This window comes from Pleurodeles waltl, chromosome 9 (assembly GCF_031143425.1).
Source record: "Pleurodeles waltl isolate 20211129_DDA chromosome 9, aPleWal1.hap1.20221129, whole genome shotgun sequence".
NCBI classification, from domain to species: Eukaryota; Metazoa; Chordata; class Amphibia; order Caudata; family Salamandridae; genus Pleurodeles; species Pleurodeles waltl.
In genome coordinates, this window is record NC_090448.1 from 272,325,279 (window position 1) to 272,347,883 (window position 22,605).

Genomic DNA, 22,605 nt, shown 5'->3' on the forward strand with positions numbered 1-22,605 from the left:
AGTAGTATTTGTGTGTCATCTGCATAGTTGTAGCATGTGAGATGGAAATCATTGATCAGTTCTGGTAATGATATAATGTAGTCTTTGAATTAGGGTGTCATGGTCAACTGTATCGAAGGCAGCCGAGAGGTCCAAGAGAAGTAGTGCAGCAACTCCATTGAGGTCGACTGTGTTTTTAAGATCATCCCAGATTGCTGTGAGTGCCGATTCAGTGCCTCTTCCTGGGTGGAATCCAGTTTGGAAGTTTGAAAGTATAGAATTGTCTTCAATTAATTTTGACATCTGGGCAAATGCTGCTCTTTCTATCAATTTGCCCAGGAAAGGTCCATTTGTGATTGGTCTGTAGTTGCTGGGGTCTAGAGGGTCTAGGTTTGTTTTCTTTAATAACAGTCGTATGTATGCCTTTTTCAGGTCTACAGGAAAAGTGCCTGTAGTTAAAGAGTTGTTGATGATTCTTCTTACAGTTGTGGCAGCAGAAGTAGATAGAAGAATGTTCTTGAAGATTTGTGGTGGGCAAGGGTCAGAAGGGCAACCGGAAGGTCTGCTTGCTTTGACTAAATTCACCTTGGGATATTTGTTGGAAGGACTGTAGAGGTTGGGTTGGTTTATTCTTAGAGGGTATTTTTGTAAAGGGGTTGGTGCTGATGGTTTTTTAAATAGGAGTCCAATGTGTCAGCCTTGGTTGTGTAGTGAGTTGCCAATTTGTTTGCGAAATCTTGAGTAGTGGGATGACTTCCTTCCATGCATGTAGGTTTTCGAAATTCATTGAGAATTGTGTAAAATTCCTTGGTTGTAGATTGAGCATTTTGAATTCTGTCTGAGTAGTACCTTTTTTTTTTAGCTTTTTTGATTGATCATTTGTATAATCTGTTAAGTTTGTGTAGCTGCAGTTTGTCTTGACTGTTGTTTGTTTTGAGCCAGGTCCGCTGCAACTTTCTGATTTGTTGCTTTATCTTTTTAAGTTCTGTGTTTTTCCAGGGTGTTGGTTTTCTTTTCTTTTGTTGTGTTTAGTTTTTCTTAGTGGTATTAGGATATCAAAAGCTTCCTGTAGCCACTCAAAGTTTTGGCACGGAATTAATTGTATCTAGACCTGTGTTGGCTGTTAGTTGTGTTTCGAAGTCATCCAAATTGAGTTTGCTCCATGGTCTATAAGTGCATGTATGTAAGTAGTTATGGGGTGTGTTGATTTGTGGAGTTGTATGTCGAAAAGTTATCAAATGGTGGTCTGACCAAGTGATTGGCGTGATGCTATGAACGGTAACTAGTTCAGGCTTAGCAAAAATGACATCTAGGATGTGTCCAGCGATGTGTGTGGGATTGTGTACAATCTGATGTAGGTTCAATGCGACTAGGCCAGTGGTGATAGCTTTTGGATGGGGCATATTGGGTTTGTCAAACCCAATGTTTAGATCCCCCAAGAATGCATAGGTTGGAGTATAGTGTAATAAGGTTTGAGACTGTATCTAGAAAAGCATCTGGGAATGTGGAGTTGTTAGGTGGCGGTCTGTAAAGGAGGAGGAAGTTACAGGAGGAAGTTGGAGTAGGGTGGCATCTTGTGAGGAGGGCTTCACAACCTTGTATGGAGATGTTGTCCGTTTTACTGAGGTTCATTGCCTGTTTGAATATAATAGCTAGTCCACCTCCTCTCTTGCCTATACGGTTTTGTGTGATGGTTAGATAGCCCGGAGGAACGGCTTCGTGCAACACTGGGGCCATGTCATCTCCCAATCAGGATTCCGTTATGAATAATAAGTCAGGTTGTGTGTCTGTGAGCTGGTCGTAGATGTGGTGCTTGTTTTTTTAGAGTGATCGAGCATTTATGAGCTGGCAGTTCAGAAAAGGTGTTTTAGTGGTAGTGTTGTTTTGTTTAGGAGAAGGGTAAGTAGTATATTATGAGCTTGAAGCAGGAGTGTTGCTAGTTGTAATAACTGTTTGAGGCTCACAATAGTCTTGCTTTTCAATATAGTGTTCCTCTTCCAACAGGTTAAGCAGACATTTTGTTGGGTCTGTGTGTGTGGGTGGTGGACTTGGTGGCTGAGAGAGACATGAAGAGTGTACTGTTTTTTTGTATGGTAGTCTTATTATGTTATGACAAGGGGTGCGAGGTTGCTAAGAGTGGCATGTTTTTTATTTTGTTTGCGTTTCTTTAGTGTGGATGGAGTATGGGTTAGGGGTGGTGGAGGAGCATGTGGATCATGATGTAAGGCTCTAAATTGTGCAATGGAGGAGAGGCGAGTGAATGAAAGTTGGTGGGTAGGGGTGCTTGTGGTAGGTGTTTGTGAAGAGTGAGAAAGTAGGGGTGAAGATAGGATGGGATTTGTATTCTTTGTGTAGTCCTGAGGGTGGGAGTGGGTATGATGATAAATGTAATTAAAGTTTGTGTTGATTTGATGTGCTGTTGTGTGTGGTCTGTATTGTTTTTGTGGAATAGTGAGGGGATATTGGTGTAGTTGTTTTTGGTGAGGGATTTGTATGTGAGTTAGTGCTGGTGAGTGGAATTAGAGTGTTAGATGGGGTGTTGATGTGTTTCGGAGATGAATGTAGGAGGTGTGTAAGAGGTGATGGATGTGTGTCAGGGGAGCTGGTGTTAGTTGTGATGACTGGAAGAGGTAATATGTGTGGTGGAGTGAAATGTGAGGATTGTATGGTTGTGTGTAATTGGTGAAGAGAGGTGAAGGGTGTTAGTGTGTTGGAAGGCTGGGTTTTGGCATTGTTATGATGAAAGGTGGTCTGTGTGGAGCAAACAGCGGATAGTGTTGTTGGTTAGTATGAGCAGAGAGTGTATATCTGGAAGACTGAGAGAAATGTATACTGTAGTTTTGTGTCATGTGGGTGGTGGCAGGTTGTGTTAGTGGGAGTGGACAGAGTAGTGTTTGCTGTGAGAATGAAGGTGTTTGACTGTTGAAGTTGTGAAGGATATGTGTATGTGTTGTATAAAGGGTATTGTGTTGGGTGATGGGACATTGCAATCTGTATACGGTCAGTTTGTGATGCATGAGTTGGAAGTAGCTTGTAACTGAACTGTACACATATTTCGAAATGTATTAGCAGTTAGGCATGCACGTTTATTTATAATTCTGAAGTGTGATGGAATCAAAGTTTTTATAAGATCAGATCATTTTACTTCGTGATGGTCAAATAATAAAGATTTGCTGAAACCTGATTCGCACCTTATTGTTTGTACGCTAAATAGTTTTCTGACTAAAACTGAATGTCAGTGGTAAAGCTTGTGACCATTTTGGTGGAAAATTTGCTGTCTGTAAATGATAGTGCGCTTCTCCATCATGATGTATTAATATATTTATGAAAAGTGTTTTTAAACGTGAACTGAGAAACATCCTTGCCCTCACCCGGATAACAATGCTATATGTGAACTAAGAGGGAAGTTAGAGGTCATATTTTGCTGAAATCTGTGCAGAACCCTTCTTGACAGGATCCACTGAGACAATTTTCCCAAGCTTTCTTAATTTTACCAAAACAGTTCCTACACTTAAAAACAACAAACCAGCTCCTGCCTGAATGGTTAATGCTGATCTTGAGTTGCCTGAGAAAGAGAGTGTCTACCTTACTGTGAAGAGAGAGGGAGCAGACAGCTAAAGAAGAAACAAGACTTCTCTCCAGTGTGTCTCTTCCCTGAAAGAAATAATAAATGTGTGCAATTAGTTAATAAGCAAATCTCAAAGCAGCTAAGGAACCTGTCTTAAGCTGTGTGCAGTACATTTTCAGGTCCAGTCTAGGGGACAGCGTAAGAACTTACTGGGGCTTACAGCACTACCATCGGTTAGCTTTACTGTCCCTTGCAATTGCTTGCTTGCTTGCTTTTTATTTAGTTGCTTTCCTTTCCACAGATTGCCTCTTTACATTTGTCCCTCCCCTGGAGCACAATGTCTTTACCATTTCTCCCATAGTCGTGGGTCTATACTGCTACTGTTCACTCTTGGGGAACATTTTTTTTTTCTTTTTGGTTAAGCACACCATGAGAGTGCATGTCTTTTCCACCTCTCTCCATCACTCCCCTCTGTACTCCCTCCATATGCCTACCCCGCTGTCTGTTTCTCTCTTGTGTACTCCCCCTTTCATTGCGCTCTGTGTTATCAACCTCATGTGCTTCTCCCCTGCATCCCGTGATGTTATCACCTCTGGGTGCTTTGAGTACTTCTCTCCTCTACCCTCCACATTCCATGTTCTTCTCTGCCCTGTCCCCTTGAACTGTGGTCTTCGTTCCATTTTCTGTTTCTGCCCCGCTTTTCTCTGTTTCTAGTGTAAGGCTTCCCTCTCTTCACTTTCACTGTTAGTAAAAAAAAAAAGGTTCACTTATTCATTAAATATTCCAACTGGCATATTCTTGTATTTTTTAATAAAAACATAAAGCAATTGCCACCTTTTGGTTTTCTGCTGCCACACATTCATTCTGATGTGTGCATGCTCGTACTTCGCCAAGGATGCACATGACAGATGATGTGACTGCCGGCAACAGTAGTGTCATCATGCTTTTCTGTTTATTTATATTAACACTGCTGCACAGTGACAGGAAAGAAGTACTACAGAGCATCGCCAATATGCTTTGGCACTGCCAACTAGACCTAGAGGTGCATCCTTATGGCTCTGCCAAAGCTTGTTTTAAACTGCAGCTGACTGTTTTCTACTGTGGGTAATTTTTTGTTTGTTAATTATTGACTTATATACTCACACTGTTTTCTGTTAGAGGCTATGACTTTGCAGCAAAATATTCATGTCATTCTTCTTCAGTGCACCAAACGGGAATCAAATCAGTGACCTTCCTGATTAATTGCATTAATCCACTAAGATTTGGTACCAGAACAATGTATTTCCCACAGATTCACTTACCTTGTGTTTCCTGTTTAGGACCACAGCCCTGCAGTAGAAAAGCTATGCTTAATATGGAAGAACTCTGAGGCTTCTTGCAGGAGAACACCTGCACATGGATCTGGTACTGTTTCTTTTCTCCTCTAAGCAGTGGGTGCTAAGTGCCTGTTGGATTGTCCAACTTAACCCAGACCTGCCACTGCTCACTTCAGTTACAGACAAAAGGCTTACGTAAAATGGATGACAACAGACAAGGTTGTTAAGATAGAAATAACAGACGGTCCACTTAATTTATGGAGTTAGGTAGTTACCCTAAGTGCTCAGAGGTCTGGAGGCTGCTGATTTAAAATCTGCTGTAGCCTGGACCTTGGTGTATCTTGACGGACAGTTGTCCACACTGGTGGCCAGAGAAGCGGGGGAGTGGGGACTGTCAACCCCACTGTTGTCAATTGAAACTTTGCCCCAGGGAGGTGCCGGTCCCTGATCTCTGGGGTAGCCCATAGGACCTCCCCCTATTAAAATATTATTTTGCCCATGGGTGTGGCCCTCCTGCATTCAAAATAATAATCGCCCTGGAGAGGTGGTGGTCCCTGGGGCTTCAGTAAGCCCAGGAGAGAGTCCTGTGCACCCCCCTCATTATTATTATTTTTTTTTTAACATGTCCCGGGACTTTTTTTTTTTTTTGTGTAATTTTCTCCAGATCTGCTGCAACCCCACAGCAAAAATACAAAAACATGCTTTTTTGCTCTGTGGGGGTGGGGGCATTCGGGGTCTCTCTTATCCCAGCACCAAAGCTAAAGGGTCAGGGTGTCCCTACCCTGGCCCCTTTTTTATTCTTTCTTTTATCTATTTATTTAAAAAAGAAAAAAAAATCTTTTTTTTTTTTTTTGTGGGACTCGGCTGAAGCCGAATGCCAACGTGGCTGCCAACTCTTCCTTGTTGAAATGTTGTCAGACAATCAGAACTCTGCATTTCCCTGGACAAGCTCGTCGTGAATCCTTTGCGTCTCTAGATACAGGGCTTAAAGAAACATAAAAATGTTACTAGACCTGCAGGTCAAGTAACTTAAATAATCTACTCGACCTAACTGTAATGAACTTTACCCGTAAAAGGGTTTCAAATTGTGTGATCCTAGGCAAATAATTTACAGTCACCTTTTTCTTAATTTTCACATGATTGCACCTTCAAATATGTGAGCTCAGCATTTCTGCAGTACAAAAAAAACCTCTTTTGTCTAGCCCCCGTACCCTTGGGGTCCACCCCACAAAACCTAGGGCTTCTTTTGGTTTACTAACAACATTGCCATCAGGGCAGGAGTGTTTCTCAGTTTGTTTAAACACTCAGTTTTAATAAATATATTACTAAACCATGATGTAGTAACACATTGTCATCTACACTCAGTAACTTTCCAAGAAATGTCCAAAAACCTCTCCACTAATTCGCAGCTGTTCTGATAAAACTATATAGTGTATTACCAATCTGTGAAAATTGGGTTTCAGAAAACATATCCTTTGCACATCAGCATGTAAAGTATTCTGACTTGTTTTCATCCTATTAAAATATTTTTTCATCACACATAAATATTACAAAATGGCTTTCACACATAGTCATTTAAATGTGTGTTAGGAAAAACCTGAAAAGCTAAATCCTTTTATTTTACATTCTAAGCAGCAGGTCACACAGTTCACCTTACAAAGTCCTGGAACTCTGCATTAATTGTAAGAAAAACTGACTTTTGACCCCTGTCTGTGAACACAGAGCAAATGTGACATAAGAACAAGATAGCTCGACGACGTTATCAAATAAGACTTGCCAGTGCGAGTGGTCGAGTGGATTTTTCAAGCCCTGAGGTTCTTTTTCTTTTAATATCTCAAAAACTACTGAATGGATTTACACTAAGTCACAAAAAGCACTCCTTATGGAGCAAGCTGCCTTTCTGCCAAATTTGGTGTAATTTCGTCCTACGGGTCAGGCTGCAGTCGTGTCTGATATCCCTATGAGAATTACAATGGGAAACGCACTTTTGTTTACCCCCCCCCCCTTTTTTTTTTTCTCGCACCGCTTGACGGATCACACCAAAACTTCCCTTGTACAGGAAGATTCACTGGAACATTATTTTGTGGAAATTTTGTGAAGATTTGTTAAATGGCACCAAAGATATAGGCAAGCCAAAAAACCCATTTTCTATGGAATCATGGTCCTAACTAATAACTACCTACTAAACCAGCAGTGCACACTCAACTCACTGCTTGTAGCAAAGCAAAAGTGCTATAAATAATACTGCTTTGATGCAGCTCATCATTGCGTTGTTGGAGTGCTTAAGTCAGTATGCATGACATAGCATTTTAGTGTGGTGATGCAGTCACCAACGCTAAAATTTTCTTGATTAACTCGCTATACGTGGAACTCGGCAAGGCTGGTTTTATAGATTTACTACATAGTACGTACTGTCTCTGACATGGCGTTGAAGTGCAGTATAGACAGAAGCAGTGCAGGGTTTGCTCTCAGAAAATGACTAAACCGTGCATTTGTTTTAGGTTGTATGCTGGGTACGATGTTTGCTTCAACAAGCATAATTTGTTTTGCAGCTAGTAAGAAGGCACACAGGGTACATCTGCAAGGTGGTGGAGAGGGCGCAAGATTATGGCACATGGAGCAGGAGGTGATGGAGGCACGGGGTCGCAGTCACAAATGCCAAGTGTTTGGTGTTCATACATGTGACATTCCCTGTTTCAGTGCACCTGTTTGTGATGTTGTTATGGTGATTAACTCTTTATAGTAAGCTGGAAAGTATGCTGAGATAACCAGTCCTTTTTATTTTTAATTTTTTAATTTTATGATGTATGTAATTTTGTGTTTACAATGAAAACATCTTAATCGTGGGTATTGAAATGCATCTCAGAAAGAAATGACTGGGCTACTCACAGCTGACAGGGCATAAGTCAGATTGTGATGACTGGTGTTATTCCCTGTACGGTCCCAGCCTGCCTTGCGCTTTGTTGCTTGGTCTCATATTTACTTTAAAAAAAAAAAAGTGAGAGATGGGTGTTTCAAACAAAATGACACCCTATGTTTGCCACATGTATAATACAGATATCCAAACTTGCTCCTCAAATAATTTTCTTGTTTTACCACAGGTGATGAGGATGTCGGTTAACCCACTCTTTGGGAACAAGAAGAGAAACAGTTCGATGTTATATGGTCATGCACCATTAGCTACTTCATCCTCTGTATTTCACATTTCTTCAAGTAAAGTTGGAAATCATAGAGATGGCTTCCCACCCAGTAAACGTTACAAAAGTGATGACCCCACTGATGCAACCGCGCTGGATGATCCTTTTGACGAAAATGAAGATTTTACAGTTGATGACCTGGAAGAAATTGACATTCTTGCTACACAAGCTTTAACAGAAGAAGTTCAAGAGATTGCTCCTCTCAAAAGAACAAAACAAACGGAACAAGTTCTAAAAACAAGAGCCAGCACAAGCAGCACAGGGCTGAAGTCTAGGAGCAGCAATTCCTGGGACACTCCTTACAATGCTGGGAGCGTGTTGAAAGATACCATTGGTATGGAAAAATCATACGAATTGGCTATGCAGGAAAATATAAAATTATTTTGGAAAACAGCTGTCATGGTCTTACCACAATGTTTTTAAACATGTTTTTTAATCTTGTTTTCAAAGCAGTAAGACCACATTAAGGCATACCCGTGCTCTAATAGCATTTCTGAATCATCAGAAACTTCAGGTAATCATGATTACTTTATACATTATGGGCCTGGTTTAGAGTTTGCCAGATAGGTACTCCGTCACTTTGATGGAGTATCTCTCCGAATTTAGAGTTGTCCCCCCTGCTCAGTAGGACAGCTCTAGTTTTTGCCAGCCGCCCTTCAAACGTTTAACAAGTTTTTGTTACTTCAAAAAGAAAATACCAAAACAGAATTTTGTTTTTGAAAATAACAAAAAACAATGGTTCTTTTATCATGGCAGTTTTCTCCCCCGGTGTAGAGATCCTTTGAATGGTATTTACCGCGCCTTTATGCCACATTTATCAAAGCGGTAAGAGAGTAAAAAGCTGGTAATTTGATGACCCACTCTCAATCGAGCGGACGGTCAAATCACCGAACGTCCGACGGAGTAGTCTCTGTTGATGACTGTAAATTGGTCGGAAGGGCTTTCAGTTTGGGAGAGGGGGTACTACATCACCGTTACAACAGAGTTTCCTACCCAGCAAAGTCTCCATCAGGCACAATGTTACATTCATTAGTCCCATCAACACTCTACTTTGCATATGTTAACTTCAGCATCACTTGCCATTTTATTTAGCTTTGTCATTAATATTTTGGCTACTGCTTGCCATTTTCTTTTGTTTTAGGGTGCATAACCCAGTGTATGATTTTGATAGTACTGTAGTTTTCCTCAGTTTCTCTGACTTAAACCTTTTAAATGCTTTATTAGAGGTCTGGTGAAACATATTCCATAATATCAAGCAGCCCCCTTCAAATTGAGACTTCTGTTGCCCTCCGTGTCAGATTGGCATCTAAGAGTGTATTTAGAGATCACAAAATAGTGAGCTTGGTTTTTAATGCTAAAATTGTCAGTCTTTTAATAACCCCACGTCTGAAGGCTCCTACTCCATTGGGCTGTTGAAGTATGTCAGCGACAGAGAATAAGTATTGTCTATCACTGACGTACTTAAGGTCCGCCTGACTAAATCATCAGGATGGACCTCCAGTTTTTGCCAAAGAGGGTACTCTTTCGCCTTTGTCCTCAATGTTTGGTTAATGTCAGGGTTGACATCTAAGAGGGTATTTAGAGATGACAAAATGATTAGCGTGTCTTTTAATGTAAACCCATCCCAAAATTGTGAAACTGTTTTTATAATTGAACTTATGTACATATTTTGTCTATTCATGTGTAACATACAACCGGCCAGTAGTTATCTATAGACTATACATATTCTCCTGTTTTCTAAGTACCTGTCAGAGTGCCGAACAGAGGTTCACTTCCATAAGGGTTAAGCAGACCTCTTTTATTACTTTCAAAGATTTAAAAGAACATATCTTTGTGGGCTTTAGTCCACGATATTGTTATGTGAATAAGGCCCATCAGTCCCCTCTGCTCACTACACCCTCCAGAAACCCCCCTTTCATCCCCTGGACTCAACCTGCCTGCAGCACAAAGAAGAGCGACCTTTCAGTCTCCAGTGCATTTGTACCAGACTGACCCATCATTAACACTTCCTTCATAACTGGAGTGTGACCTGATACTGTAATGGAGCATTTCTGGTCCTGTAAAGACTTTCATGATTGGTTACCTTACCTGTAAAGGGCTGATCTGTATGTCAGGGTCGATGAACATGCGAGTAGAATGTTTTGTATTTGGCCTTATTCTGTGCTCTTCATACATCGCTACAACTAATTTATTCGGTTGCTCAGTTTTATGCAGGCATGTTCAGTGCTATTTGTCTATTAATTGTTCTGTCCGTATCAGATTGAAATAATTTGCTATTTAATTAAATTAATTCTCTGCAAATGTCTCAGGTCTGTAAAGGAAATTAAACATATGTAGGAAATCAGTTTTGGTCTGAGCTGTGACTGAGTAAGGACAAGGACCAAACACTAAATGATAAACAAGTTTTGATTAAGAATCCCTTTTAGAAGTGAATTTGATATTGCTCAGTGGATTTTTTTACATGAGCACCTATGCATGTGTATATTTGCTCATGAGAAACTGGAATTTACAAAAGCTGGAATACGGTTTCCGGCCCTTCTCTTGTCAGATCTTGTGACTTTCTAAAAGTTGTCAATCTGCACCAGTTCGAGCACGTTTTATTGAAGATGCAATTTTGTGACTTTCCTTAAGAACCGGATTCCTAATTTATTTTAATCTTGCCGAATAATACACCGATTCTCCATTATTAATAATTTTTAAACTATTAACATGCTCCAAACACACGTTACTAAGTGACGGCTTAGGGAAATTGTTTTAAAAGTTACACAATAGTTTAACAAAACATTTTTTTCAAGTTGTTGTACTTTTTTGTACATTTAACACCTTATACCAGCATAAGACTTGCGTCCTAAAGAGGTTAAAAGGTAACAGATGTTATGGGTTTGGAATCGGTTAACACTATGTGAAGATGAGTTCCCTTACAGAGTATATTTCACCTTATTAGTACTGGACCCTCAAGGGGCATTTTCATTGTTGATGAACCACTGTATATTTAAACATTACGTTTTGTTCCTCTTCCTCATGGACACTAGGCATGAGAAGCAAACCAGTCTATTCAGTGCAGCCAGTACTACATTTCTGTTTTTTCGCCTGAGACCTGAAATAGATGCTGATTTATATTTATATTACTCTCTTCTGAACGTTGTTTTTTGTGGGAGTTGTGTGTAAGTCTCGTGCAGGTAGATAATGTCTGCTTATCCTCTCTCACTAGTTTCCTCATGTTATTTCTTTAGGCAACCGTGTCAGGACATCAAGGTTTACAGGGCACCTTCGCAGTTGCAGCCAACTGGTTTCCTATTTCAGAATCCTTGCAGTTTTTGTCTTCCCATTTGCCTTCCGTTCCCTAAAGAAACATTGGATCATTGAAACTCGTAATCATTTTCCTTCTTAAGGGCAGGGCTTAGGGCAAACAAGTAGTTCCCAAGTAGCCAGAAGACAGAGTCTCTGGAACAGCCTAGCACCTTTATGGCAAAGCTGGGACACCTTTGCCTTGAAAGCCGCTTGTCTGATCAATTTCCTCTCATCTCTGCTTTTGGGATAAGCTGCTCAATTGCAGTTTCTTTGTCTGAGTTTCTTTTTAAATTGCAGAGTTCCCATTATTATGTTACTACAGTATTGCTGGTTACCCTACACATATTGATGTTCAGATATATTCTTTTAGAATGCTGCCGATTGTTTTTTTTGGGTGGGTTGTGGAAGTTCAGTGTGCGGTACTGAGTTCTAGTTTCTCTTCTTTAGTCCAGCATACTCCCCAATACAATCTTATCATAAAGTACCAGGTGCCATTTATGGAATGTATTTCATAGAACGCACACTTTCCGTCAAACGTTATGTTCAGTGTCATTACTTACCGGGGTTCATGGGGACTGTGAAGTCTCTGGGTTGGCAGAGACCTGTACCTCTCTTCTCCAACTTCACCATGTGGGGTAAGAGGTTTCCACTTACCAGTTTTTGTGGTGTAGTAGCAATGGTCAAAAGAATGACAATGGAGATTGTTTTGCTGTCCTGAAGTCTTAGCATGAGCAAAAATGTTGTCAAACGTGTAGTTCCTCGTGCTTCTGCTTCTTTACTGCCTTATCCCTTACTAGCCCAGAAGTGCACAATGTGACCTGCAATTTGCAGCCCTAAGCTCTGCACTTCTGAGCCCCCCCCCCCCCCCCCCCCACACAGGCCAGTTCTCCAGAGCTGGCATTGTTGTTTTCCACGTAGCAGTCTTCTTTTAAGTAAAATATGTGAATGTGTGAATGAGTAATCTGTAGGGGATGAAGAAAGACCTCACCCTCTTTGAGGGCATGGTTGCTTTCTGCTTCAATGGGGTGTTATAGAGGTGGCAGAGAGAGAGCAAGAGTTGACCCTAACAAATGGGATGTTAACTTGCCTCGATTAGAGGGGTGTACCTTAGGTGCCCCCTCGATGTTGTTGTCATGCTGTAATATCTCAGAACTTTCAAACAGGAGTCTTCTCACTGTACACGAAAGAATGACACTCACTAGTAGCACAGAGCAGTTCACAGAGTGGTAGAGCTTCTCAAAGCCATGTAGAGGATTCATATCCCAGTACGTCGTAACATCCCCTATCATCATTAGCTGTAAACCAGTTTGGCTCTGCCCCCTACCTTAGTTTGCCTAGTGTGCAAATTTCCAACTTCTACCATCCATCCATTCTACTCACCGCCCCCTCCACCCCCCACGCGTTTAATGTTCAACCCAGCTGAGATTATCAAGAAGAGCTGTGTAGTCACATAATCAAAATTGACGAGATGACCAGCATAAAACTAATAAAAAAAAAAAAGTGCCTGTCACACACACAGCTGGTCCTGACAAAGCCTGATGCCATTTTGTTTTGGGGCAGGGGGTGTGGGGGGGTGTAGGGAGAGGTGGTTGAGGTTGGATGTTAAGGTGTGCAGCAGCAGCTCCCAAAATTGTGACTTGTATACCAGAGAAGTATTTTCATTAGCATCTGATTAACTGAGTCCGACTTGTTAAAGTTTTGACACTGAAAAACCACTGTGGAAGTACACCCACGATGTGCCAAGCAACCCTTGTGAGTCACAATTGTTCACAGACATTTTTTCGGGAAATGGAAAATGACGATTTACTGGAAAAACACGGCACACACTTTTTTTTTTCTTCCTTTTATTAGTGTAATAAACAACAATACAATTGGCATAATTCGTAATCGGTACACACGACATTGCAGTAGCAATCAATAAAGAGATGGGGCATATATATAATAAACAGTGAAAAATCTATGGTGAAATAGCATACTTTATGACCGGATACTAAAATATTGTGTCCCGAGTGAACATATGCGTAATATGAAAGAGAGCCGATGCGACAACTGTCGCACCAGTTAACCGTTAAACACACAATGGCATGGTGTTTCGTTGAGATCCTTGCGCGTGGGTGGGTGTCGGCACCTTAGGGATTAGAACATGACCAGGAATAACAACAGGTTTGGTGGGATCATAAGCCGGGCACCCCAGGGGAGGCAGCAGCAACACGCATGCCACAAGCCATTCCGTGAAACATGGCGCCCACTTTAGGAGCTGTTCCATATGGCACGTTCTTTTGTAGTTCGCTTTTCATCCTGCTTTCCACCTAGTGTTACCTAATGTTGATATATATATATATATATTTTTTTTCTTTTTCTTTTTTTCATTCCTTAAAAGAAAATGTTAGCCAGCATAACTTAGTTTAACATAATTTCCATCTTATTTTGGCCAGGAAACCGCACAGAAAATGTAAAGACGAGCGATAGCTTTGGACTTCAAGTACTACAAGCACAGCATGAGGAACTGAAGCAAAAGGTTGGTTAATAATATTTCTCTACCTGGGATTTCTGACCGTGAATATACTGTTTCCGGTGGAATAAAACTTGGAACCTGTAAATTACTTGTTTCTCTCTTTCTCTTTCTTTTTCCTTGTCCCTCCCTGGTGCCCTTACAATATTAAGTGTACCTGATGAATATAATTCCCTTTGCTTGCTTCAGGATCATCATGATGAAGCACCAATAACAGGAGTTGATTGTGCCACTTATTTATTGCCACCGAGCACACAGAAAACATTCCTGTCTTTGGGACATGATGTTACTGCAACAATTATCATTAAGTTGAAGTAGGAAATACAACCACTTCAGAGCTGCTATCCACAATCGGGCACAACTCAAATGTCCGAGTGAACCAGCAAAGCAGATATTAAGACAGTAAATAACGCTATCTCTCATACTCTCACATCGAACTTCTATGTTCATAAAATCACACACCCTGCTTCAAAAAAGTGGAACCTTTTGCTCTGCTTTATGCAGTTGTCAACTGTGAGTTAAACAGAAATATTGTTAGCATAAAATCACAAATGACAAGTTACTGCTGAATATTGGGTGAAATGGATTTACCTTTATTGTTGAGACCCCTCCACCTGCCCTCTCCGTTAAGCACTGCCAATACCATAATTAAACAATAACAGAAGAAGTCGTAATTTCTAATGCAGAATCCTTTATGCCAGAATGGAAAGGACTTCATTTTCTTTATTGTCTAGTACAATAGATTAGTCCAAGACGGAAGAGTCCCCCTTCTACATCTAAAGGTGGTAAACCGGATGAAGAATCAAAAGTTCAGTGTAGTAGCTCCCAACTCCAGTAAGGGGACAGGATGTTCGCAGTAGAGATTCACAACGAACATGGTCGCTATTATAAAGATTAAAGTCAGAAGTTCCTCCTATTTCTAATTGGGGCACAAAGGCATTACGAATGCCAAGTTCTACCATTCTGACCGAAATTGACCATACACTCGTTCTGAAATATATGAAGGTAGTACTAGTGAATTTCACAAGAGAGACATTTTTAATTTCATCCTATCGGATTAATTTGCAAATAAAAGCATCTTCTTTCAGTAATACACACCTGACTTCCAAACAACTGCAATGCAGAATCAGAATGTGGGAACCCGATAAAATCTATCCACTTTTGCACCAATTTGAGTACAGGTCATCAGTTATTGGCTAGCTATTCTGGGCTGCCGAAAGTTTGTCTTCAGGGGCTAGATGGTATTCCGTGCTCCTCATCCTAAAGTGAGCAGAGTTGATGGCTTCATCCAGTTGTATTCAACGTCAGCCTTCGTTAGATCTCCCAAGCATGCCTGGAAGACCAGTAGGATCAATGCCCTGAGAAGTAGAATGACCGTCAAAAAACATTGCCAGCAGCATTACTTTAAGCCTAGAAAAAAGGAGTTCCTTTTCACTAGCACTAAATGGGATGCTCCCATTGCCTCCAAAAGGAAATTACACTTCTCATAGAGCTGTATGGACTGCTTTAGGATTCATGTCTTTATATCCATTGTTCTCAACCTATACTATAATTTTGACAACTGTACAATAATGTACGACCTGAACAAACGAGCGGGATAACCAGATCGAAGGATCCTCTGAATGGAAGCCTGAATCACCTCATGGTGGGTGATTAGTAGAACCTTTCTGTTAGAGCATTTTATCTCCTAGGTGTATACAATGTCCAGGCAGATCAATTATGCAGAATATTACTTTGAAACTTGCAAGTGGGTTGTGAATGTCAAAGGATATGGTCTTAACTTAAAATACACCTGTTTGCAAACACAATTGAAAGACAAGATCTTGAGGATTTAGCAGGTAGGAGTGTCAGATTCTGTGCCAAATAGCAATATTTGCTGACTAAACCCCCAAAATGTGCAGCACTCTTGCAACAAGCAGTAAGTATGCTTCTCACAAATTCCAATTAATTTGCAGGTTGTCGCTGCTGGAGAGACTGCCAGCCTGCAGTATGATCTGGCAGTCTTCCAGAACACCACTCCTCAGAGCAGGAGGATTGGCGCCAGAGAGAGTGCAATTTAAATTTGAAGACTCTGCTTTTTATCTCCGACAACCTGCTTTCCAGTGGTAAAATGGGGTAATGGGGTAACGTGGGCTGGGGAGGAGGCAGAGGAAACACAAGGGACACAGGAGACCCAGGTGGGGTGGGAGTGGGAGTAGGACCAGAGCTATCGCAGGGGAGAAAGGGCAGAAGAGACAATGGGGCTTAGCATAGGAGTTACAGTACAGTGGGGAAATAGGGTTAAAAAAGGTGGGAGCACAGCTGACAGAGGACTAATGAGGGGAGGAGGCGTAGTAGACACCGAGCCAGAGGTGTCAAAGTGGGGGGGGGGGGGGTTCATAGGAGTTGCAAGCAAAGGAGTCCAGGTGGCAAGAGAAGTTGTGGGAAAGGGTCACAAGATACCCAAAAGAGATAAATGTCACAGGGCAGCAGTCCTTAGGGGGAGGGTCTAATAGAAAGGGTGCATGCTTTGAATTCAGGCACCGTGAGGAACTTAGCAGGTATCTCCTTAATTTCTTCAGTATGAACAGTTAAAAATGCAAACAGACTGTATGCAGTTTTCATTAGTAGTAATATATTGATCTTCCAAGTTCCAAAAACCTTTCTGATTCTTGATTCTTTGAAGTGTTGTTTGCTCAGAAGTAGTGAATAAAGGTTCACGCATAATACTAGCCTCCTGTCGTGCCTTAAAATCACTAAAACTACCACATACAAGAGAAGGCATTGTCATATTTTCTTCACTTTAACAAAGACCCTCCAAACTTGGCTTCAATATAATTATGTTTCTCTTAGAAGACATTAATAAGCTGTTTTATTGAATGTTGACCCATCCATAATTCTCCAATGCAACTTCCTCTTTGGGAAGCAGTTTACTACTGGAAATCTTGTCATTTGTAAAGTGAGTGAAATTCAAACTCTGTTATCACATGTTAGAAAGTGGTCAAACGAGGGCTTTTCAGGTTGGTGCTGTTGCAATGAAATCAGTGGTCTTCAAACTTTTTAAAGCCACCCCCGTGAAAAAAAGAAAATCATCGGGCCCCCTTCCAAACTTTTCACAATCATTCTATTAAATTGGCGATGTTTAATTATATCTAGACTTATTTAAACATTGCAGTAAAGTTCTGTCACTGTTTTAAAAATGCAATCAAATACATGATTGCCAAACATCATTCCTTTCAGGCAGACCCTACTAACATGTAAACGTATCCACAGTGTTATTATTAGAAGTGGAGTTAAAGGTTTTGAAGAATATTTGGAGTCCTTTGCCCCTTGACACATACTCCTGCTAGGAAATAAATGACAAAACATATTAGTGATGGCTCATTACAGATCGGTTTACTGGTGCTCATTTTTTTCAGCTTAAAACAAAGCACTGTTATCAATATCATGCTTCTTTTGTCCAGAGCCTGGTGCCCCCTTGGAATCACATTAGACCCCCCCCGGGTGGGCCTGCACCTCAGTTTGAGGACTCCTGATCTAAATGCATTTTTTCTGTGGCATTGATCAGGCAAATCTCCTCGATTCTCCCGATGCCAGCCTTGAAAATGATAATTATGGTTACAGTTAATTCTCAGCTAGACTATGCCAACCCTATTTATCTCTTCCAAATTTTGAGATCCAGAAGCTCCAGTTTATTCAAAATGCAAATTAAGCAATCCACCTCATAATTAGGCTTCCGTGGCATCTCAATGAAACTTCTACCCTAAAACAAATAGGCAAAGGGTATGGTTTAAAATCTACTGTACTATATTTGAAGCTCTGTAAGATTTGGCTCAGCGTTTCCTAGAAAAGAGACTTACTAAATACATTCCCTCATGCCGATTTTAAGGATTTCCACCACCTACTTTCTCCAGGTTCAGACATATAAGAAGCAACGTAAGGCAGGCCGTAATTTTTCAGTTCTGGTCCCCTTGTTGTGGAACTCCCTACTTGATTACTTGAGGCTAGGAAACGAATATCTGACTTTTGGAAAAATGCTTAAATCCTGGCTGCTTACAGGCTGGTTTGACTTTTAGAGAGCTCTTTGTCTTGTAGACAGATCTTTATGTGCTAGTTTTACTTTTTTTTAGTTTTTTTTGTTTCCTTAGTCTTCAAGCCCCAACAAACCACTGGTGAGCGTGCACTTTAGCAAGTATTATTAACATAACATATTGTTAACTTGAACCATGTATTTTGTTTCACAAAAGTAGAGTGATCTCAAGGGCATATTTTCCAAAAGTGTCTGATTTTTACTTAAATCAGCTCATATCTCTTCTCAACTTCTTTTAGAATTAAACGTCTCCTGCATTGAGATTCCTTCAAATGTATGATGTGAAAAAAAGTACACCTTTTAAGTAAAAAAAAGATCAGGAAATTCATTCAGCTGTGTGTGAATTATTGACCCAAAAGGGTTGCCACAATTCTCACAGACTACACTCATGGGAAGCATAAAGTTCGTCCTCTGAGGATAAAATCTCCCCCTTTAGACTGATGATAAAATGTTCTCCATTGAGATCTGTACAGTTGCCATCTGGAGTTCCATCCATACGTTTACAAGACACTATTTTGTGTTGTTCAGTTCTAGGGCGAATACAAAGCACTACAACCTGCTTGGCTGTATTTTTGTATTTTTGCAAATGTTACTGCCCTGTTGCTTTTTCTGCTACTTTTTAGTGGGTTTCAGTTTTGCACTGTGTGTAAATGCCATGATGGAAAAGGAACATTTACTTACTTATAATTTGGGTTCTCAGTTTTCTTTGGAGTCCTAAACAACCTGCCGGTATCAGCAGAATGGTTATTTATATAAGTTCCAGATCCCGCTGACTGAATTTATTTATTTATTTATTTATTTATTTATTTATATTTATATATATATATATATATATATATATATATATATATAGGGCACAGCAGGTCATTGTGAGGGAAGTGGATTTTTTATTTTTTCGTTTCCTTGCTTTAACAAGAACTTAGTAGTCAGGCATTCACCTTTTAACACTTTGTGGTTTTTGTTGTGAGGAATGTCTTTAAGAAAAACATAACTAAATCTGAGGAATGGGCATATCGGTAGTCCGTGGTGAAAAGTGATTTCTGTTTCTACTCCATATACCAGTTTTTTATTAGATAGGAAAATAATTAGGAGTGAAGTGCCTCCAAATGTGGCATGTGACGAGACCAGTTCCTTCTATGTTCCTTTCTAGTTTTTGTTTAATTGATTCACTACTATTCCTGTAGGTTCCAAAAGAAAATGTGTAGTTGTCTGCCTGAGAAAGCACCTAAATTATGCATGTGAAGTTTGATTGGCTGTCCAGCACTTAATATTCGTCTTACCTGCCGTTTTGCGACATGCATAATGCTTACTGACTATAGCAACGTGTGGACATCATTCTGCATTGAAATGTCCCTGAATAGGTGATAGGTGGGTAAGCCCACTCCTAAAGACAGCTAGTATTTTCCATCTCTACAGAGATTGCTTCAATTTCTCAGCTGAAACCAATTGCTGTATCTAGTGGCTGACCTAACAAAAGGCAGGTGAAATGCACCTTATTCTTTCAAGTTCAACTTGGGGAGAGAAGGAATTAAGACAGCTGTAATTCAAAACCTAGCAGATATTCTAAAATGGTACAGGTATATGTGTACAGAGCAATTATCTTTCCTGTTTATGTACAGAGCAGCTCTTTTTCCCGCGCACCAAGTAGCCACTGTCAGAAAGTGAAGCCCATACACTTATATTGTGACACAACCAGTTGGTGTCAAGATGCTTGTGGCACAGAGGTTGAGTAAGACGCTATCAAAAATTAAGTATGTATGTCTTGTCTTAAAGTATTGGAGGATCTTCGTACCACATGGAAGCGCATTCCAGAACCGCTTCCTCGCTACTTGGGGTCATTTGTCTCCAATATTACATTTGAAACAGCTGACTCTTCCTCGAGGCTTACTTCCACATTCTCCTCTTCAATTTATTATTATTTTGTCCATTAAATGTCAAGGACCATAATGCTCCGGAACCTCCTGGAGCAATTTGTCACTAAAGTGTGGGTGCTTGTTCCTGCTGCCTCATCATTCCATGGCCTTGCAGCATAAGGAGTCAAAGCTAGAGGAAGCGAAGTGTATTTTACAGCTGTCTACTTGCATTATGGAAGTACACATAAATTGGTTTGTTTTGTCACGTAATACGTGGATGAAATGCATCGATTGAAATAAGATGAAAATTGACAAAACCATGGTCCAAAAGTATTTCATTGGAATGGTGGGAAATTCCGAGAATAGAAGACTTACAGCAAATGACAAAGGTTTTCCTGTACCAAAAGGTCTCACAAATTGTTAGTAAATTGGTCCCATCAACTTTCTATGATAGATTGGGAAGCAAAGCGAAGGGATTTCGTTTTAGAAGACAAATTAATCATAATTGCCATAGTACCACAAAAGGCAGGCTTTGGCTACAGAAGGCACTAGGCAAGTGTTCCACCAGCAAACGAAGGCCTGTGCTAAAGGTGAGAGGATCAAAAGACATAGTAGGAAGAAAGAAGGCACGTGCACTTGAGATAGGAGAATTCTCTGCAATGGAAGCTTTCTCCTCTAAAAGGAAGAACATGCCTATGGTGGAAATAATACAACAATGAGGTATTTGAGTTGAAACTACAGAGTATTCAAAGTGATATTATGCCACAGAATAATAATTAAAAGAAACAAGGAATATTCAATTCAAACTGCAAATGCTCCTTATGATTTGTGTTCAATAAACATAGTTTCATTTTCTATATCAATCCGTGGAATATTCCTCCCCTTCTTTTACCTTTTTATTTTCTTTGTTTGGCAAAGACTCCATCACAATTTGGATCAAAATAAAAATTAACTTGATTTTTTTTTTTTAAGTGAACAGTGCAGTTAATTTTATTTATTAATTTTAGCTGTCCATTTCAGACATGGGTAGAAATACATGATACCTAATTTAATCACTAGTACAGTAATTATACTTAAACGTCAATTCCTCAATCTTCAACTCGCTTTTTGGCAATTCTCCCTTTCCCTTCCCAAACCTCATTACACTCAAGAAGGCAATCCTCCTTCCAGATACTCTGATACTTTAATAATGCCCCACTCTTTTAGAATATAATTTTTCCTTATATTGGACTTTTCACATTTTATGGAGCCATAGCTCGTATGATGGAACATCAGTGGGCTTCCATAGTTATAAAATTAACGATTTTGCTATTAGAGATGCGTTAAAAAGCAACTGGCGCTGCCGTATTGTAAGATATGGCTAGGAGCTAATTCTGAATAGAGCTCCCAGGGCATCAGGAACTAAGCAGACCTGCTACTTGGCGCTTAGCCACTTGAAAATGTTCCCCCAAAACGAAGCTAAATCCAGACAAGCAAAGCCTCCATGATGCCAGTCCCCTGTGCAATGCCTACATCTGAAACAGATCTCTGAAGTAGAGGGGAACATATTGTTCAATTGCACAGGGGTATAGTACGGCATCCATCTACAAAAGAAGGCCATTCTTTTAAAATTGGCCTGTTTTATAGCTTTAGCTTTATAGGCCCATAGATTATACTGTCCCCAAAGACGAAGATCCTTGCCAGAACACTGGGCACAATACTTGAAGGCAGTTGCTGCAGGAAAATATGATACCTATTGCCAATGCCTAGTAAACTTCTTAAATAGAATGCTTGAGGGATGGTAGAGGTGAGGATGTCTGCTTGGTAGCTGAATTCATCTTAAAACAATGGTGAATTTGGAGGTCAGAGAAAAACAGTGTAGAAGGGATTACCGGTTTACTTGATAGCAGCTGCTCCCACTATTTAATGGTCCTGGATTTAAGAAAATCACTGAGGTGAGAGATGCCCAGCCTTTCCCTACCTTTAATCTTCTCCATACTGATTTCTAGAACCAATAGGTCGCACTGGTTTAATGGCATGGACGGATGAAAACTAAAATGCTTCCTGAAGTTTAATGTATCTAACGCTTACCACATGGCCGGGTTTATATCTGGTACGCTTGGGAGGCTGTGGAATGTTAAAGAAATGAGGGAGTCTAATACTGTTCTCTTGGATCATTCGATTGAGGAAAAAAATATTTTGCAGATCCTGGGTTGTTGGGAAGGATAATCCTTTTTAATCAATGCTACACGCCCTATAATTGTTAATTGGACTGTTTGCCATTGTTGCAGTAATGTTTTGGCCTTTTTCAGAATTGGCAGATAATTCAGTTGGTTTAAGTCTGAAAACTGATGAGCTACAAATATGCACAAATATCTAATTGGGCAGTGTTTGGCGGAAATTAACCCGCATAGCTGGAGGGAGAACAGATTGCGAGCAATTAAACAAAAGTGCTTCAGATGTTGCTCTATTAGTTCTGTACCCACCTAAATTGTAAAAATAATTTAATTTTAGTAATTGTTCAAATAATATTGCATTCAACAGCAGCTAGTCACAAAATCATGTCGTCGGCAAACAATTTAATTTTAAGTGCGTGCTGCAAAGGTGCCTTAATATGAAGGCCTTGAAGCAGTACAGCGGCCAGTGGTTCAGTGAATAGTGCAAGTAACACAGGGGATATAGGACAGTTCTGTTGAGTTCTTCGACTAATTGAGACACTGCCCACCCTGCAAGAGTTGTTTATAACTTTTGCTTCTGCCTTATGATATAGATTCTTCAATATTCGGATCAGCTTTGAGGGAAAATTGAAGCGACAAAGGATAGCAAAAAGAAGTTCCCATT

General features: G+C 40.3%; 1 protein-coding gene across 2 annotated transcripts in view; it reads left to right on the plus strand.

Annotated features, from left to right (window-relative positions):
• Positions 1-22,605, plus strand: part of ATRIP (ATR interacting protein) — a 266,785-nt gene that overhangs the window by 3,697 nt on the left and 240,483 nt on the right. For both annotated transcript variants that reach the window (XM_069206686.1, XM_069206687.1), the window contains exons 2-3: positions 7,965-8,394; positions 13,787-13,869. In XM_069206686.1, the coding sequence (XP_069062787.1) occupies positions 7,968-8,394; positions 13,787-13,869 (510 nt within the window). In that variant the 5' untranslated portion in view covers positions 7,965-7,967. The remainder of the gene's footprint in view (positions 1-7,964; positions 8,395-13,786; positions 13,870-22,605) is intronic.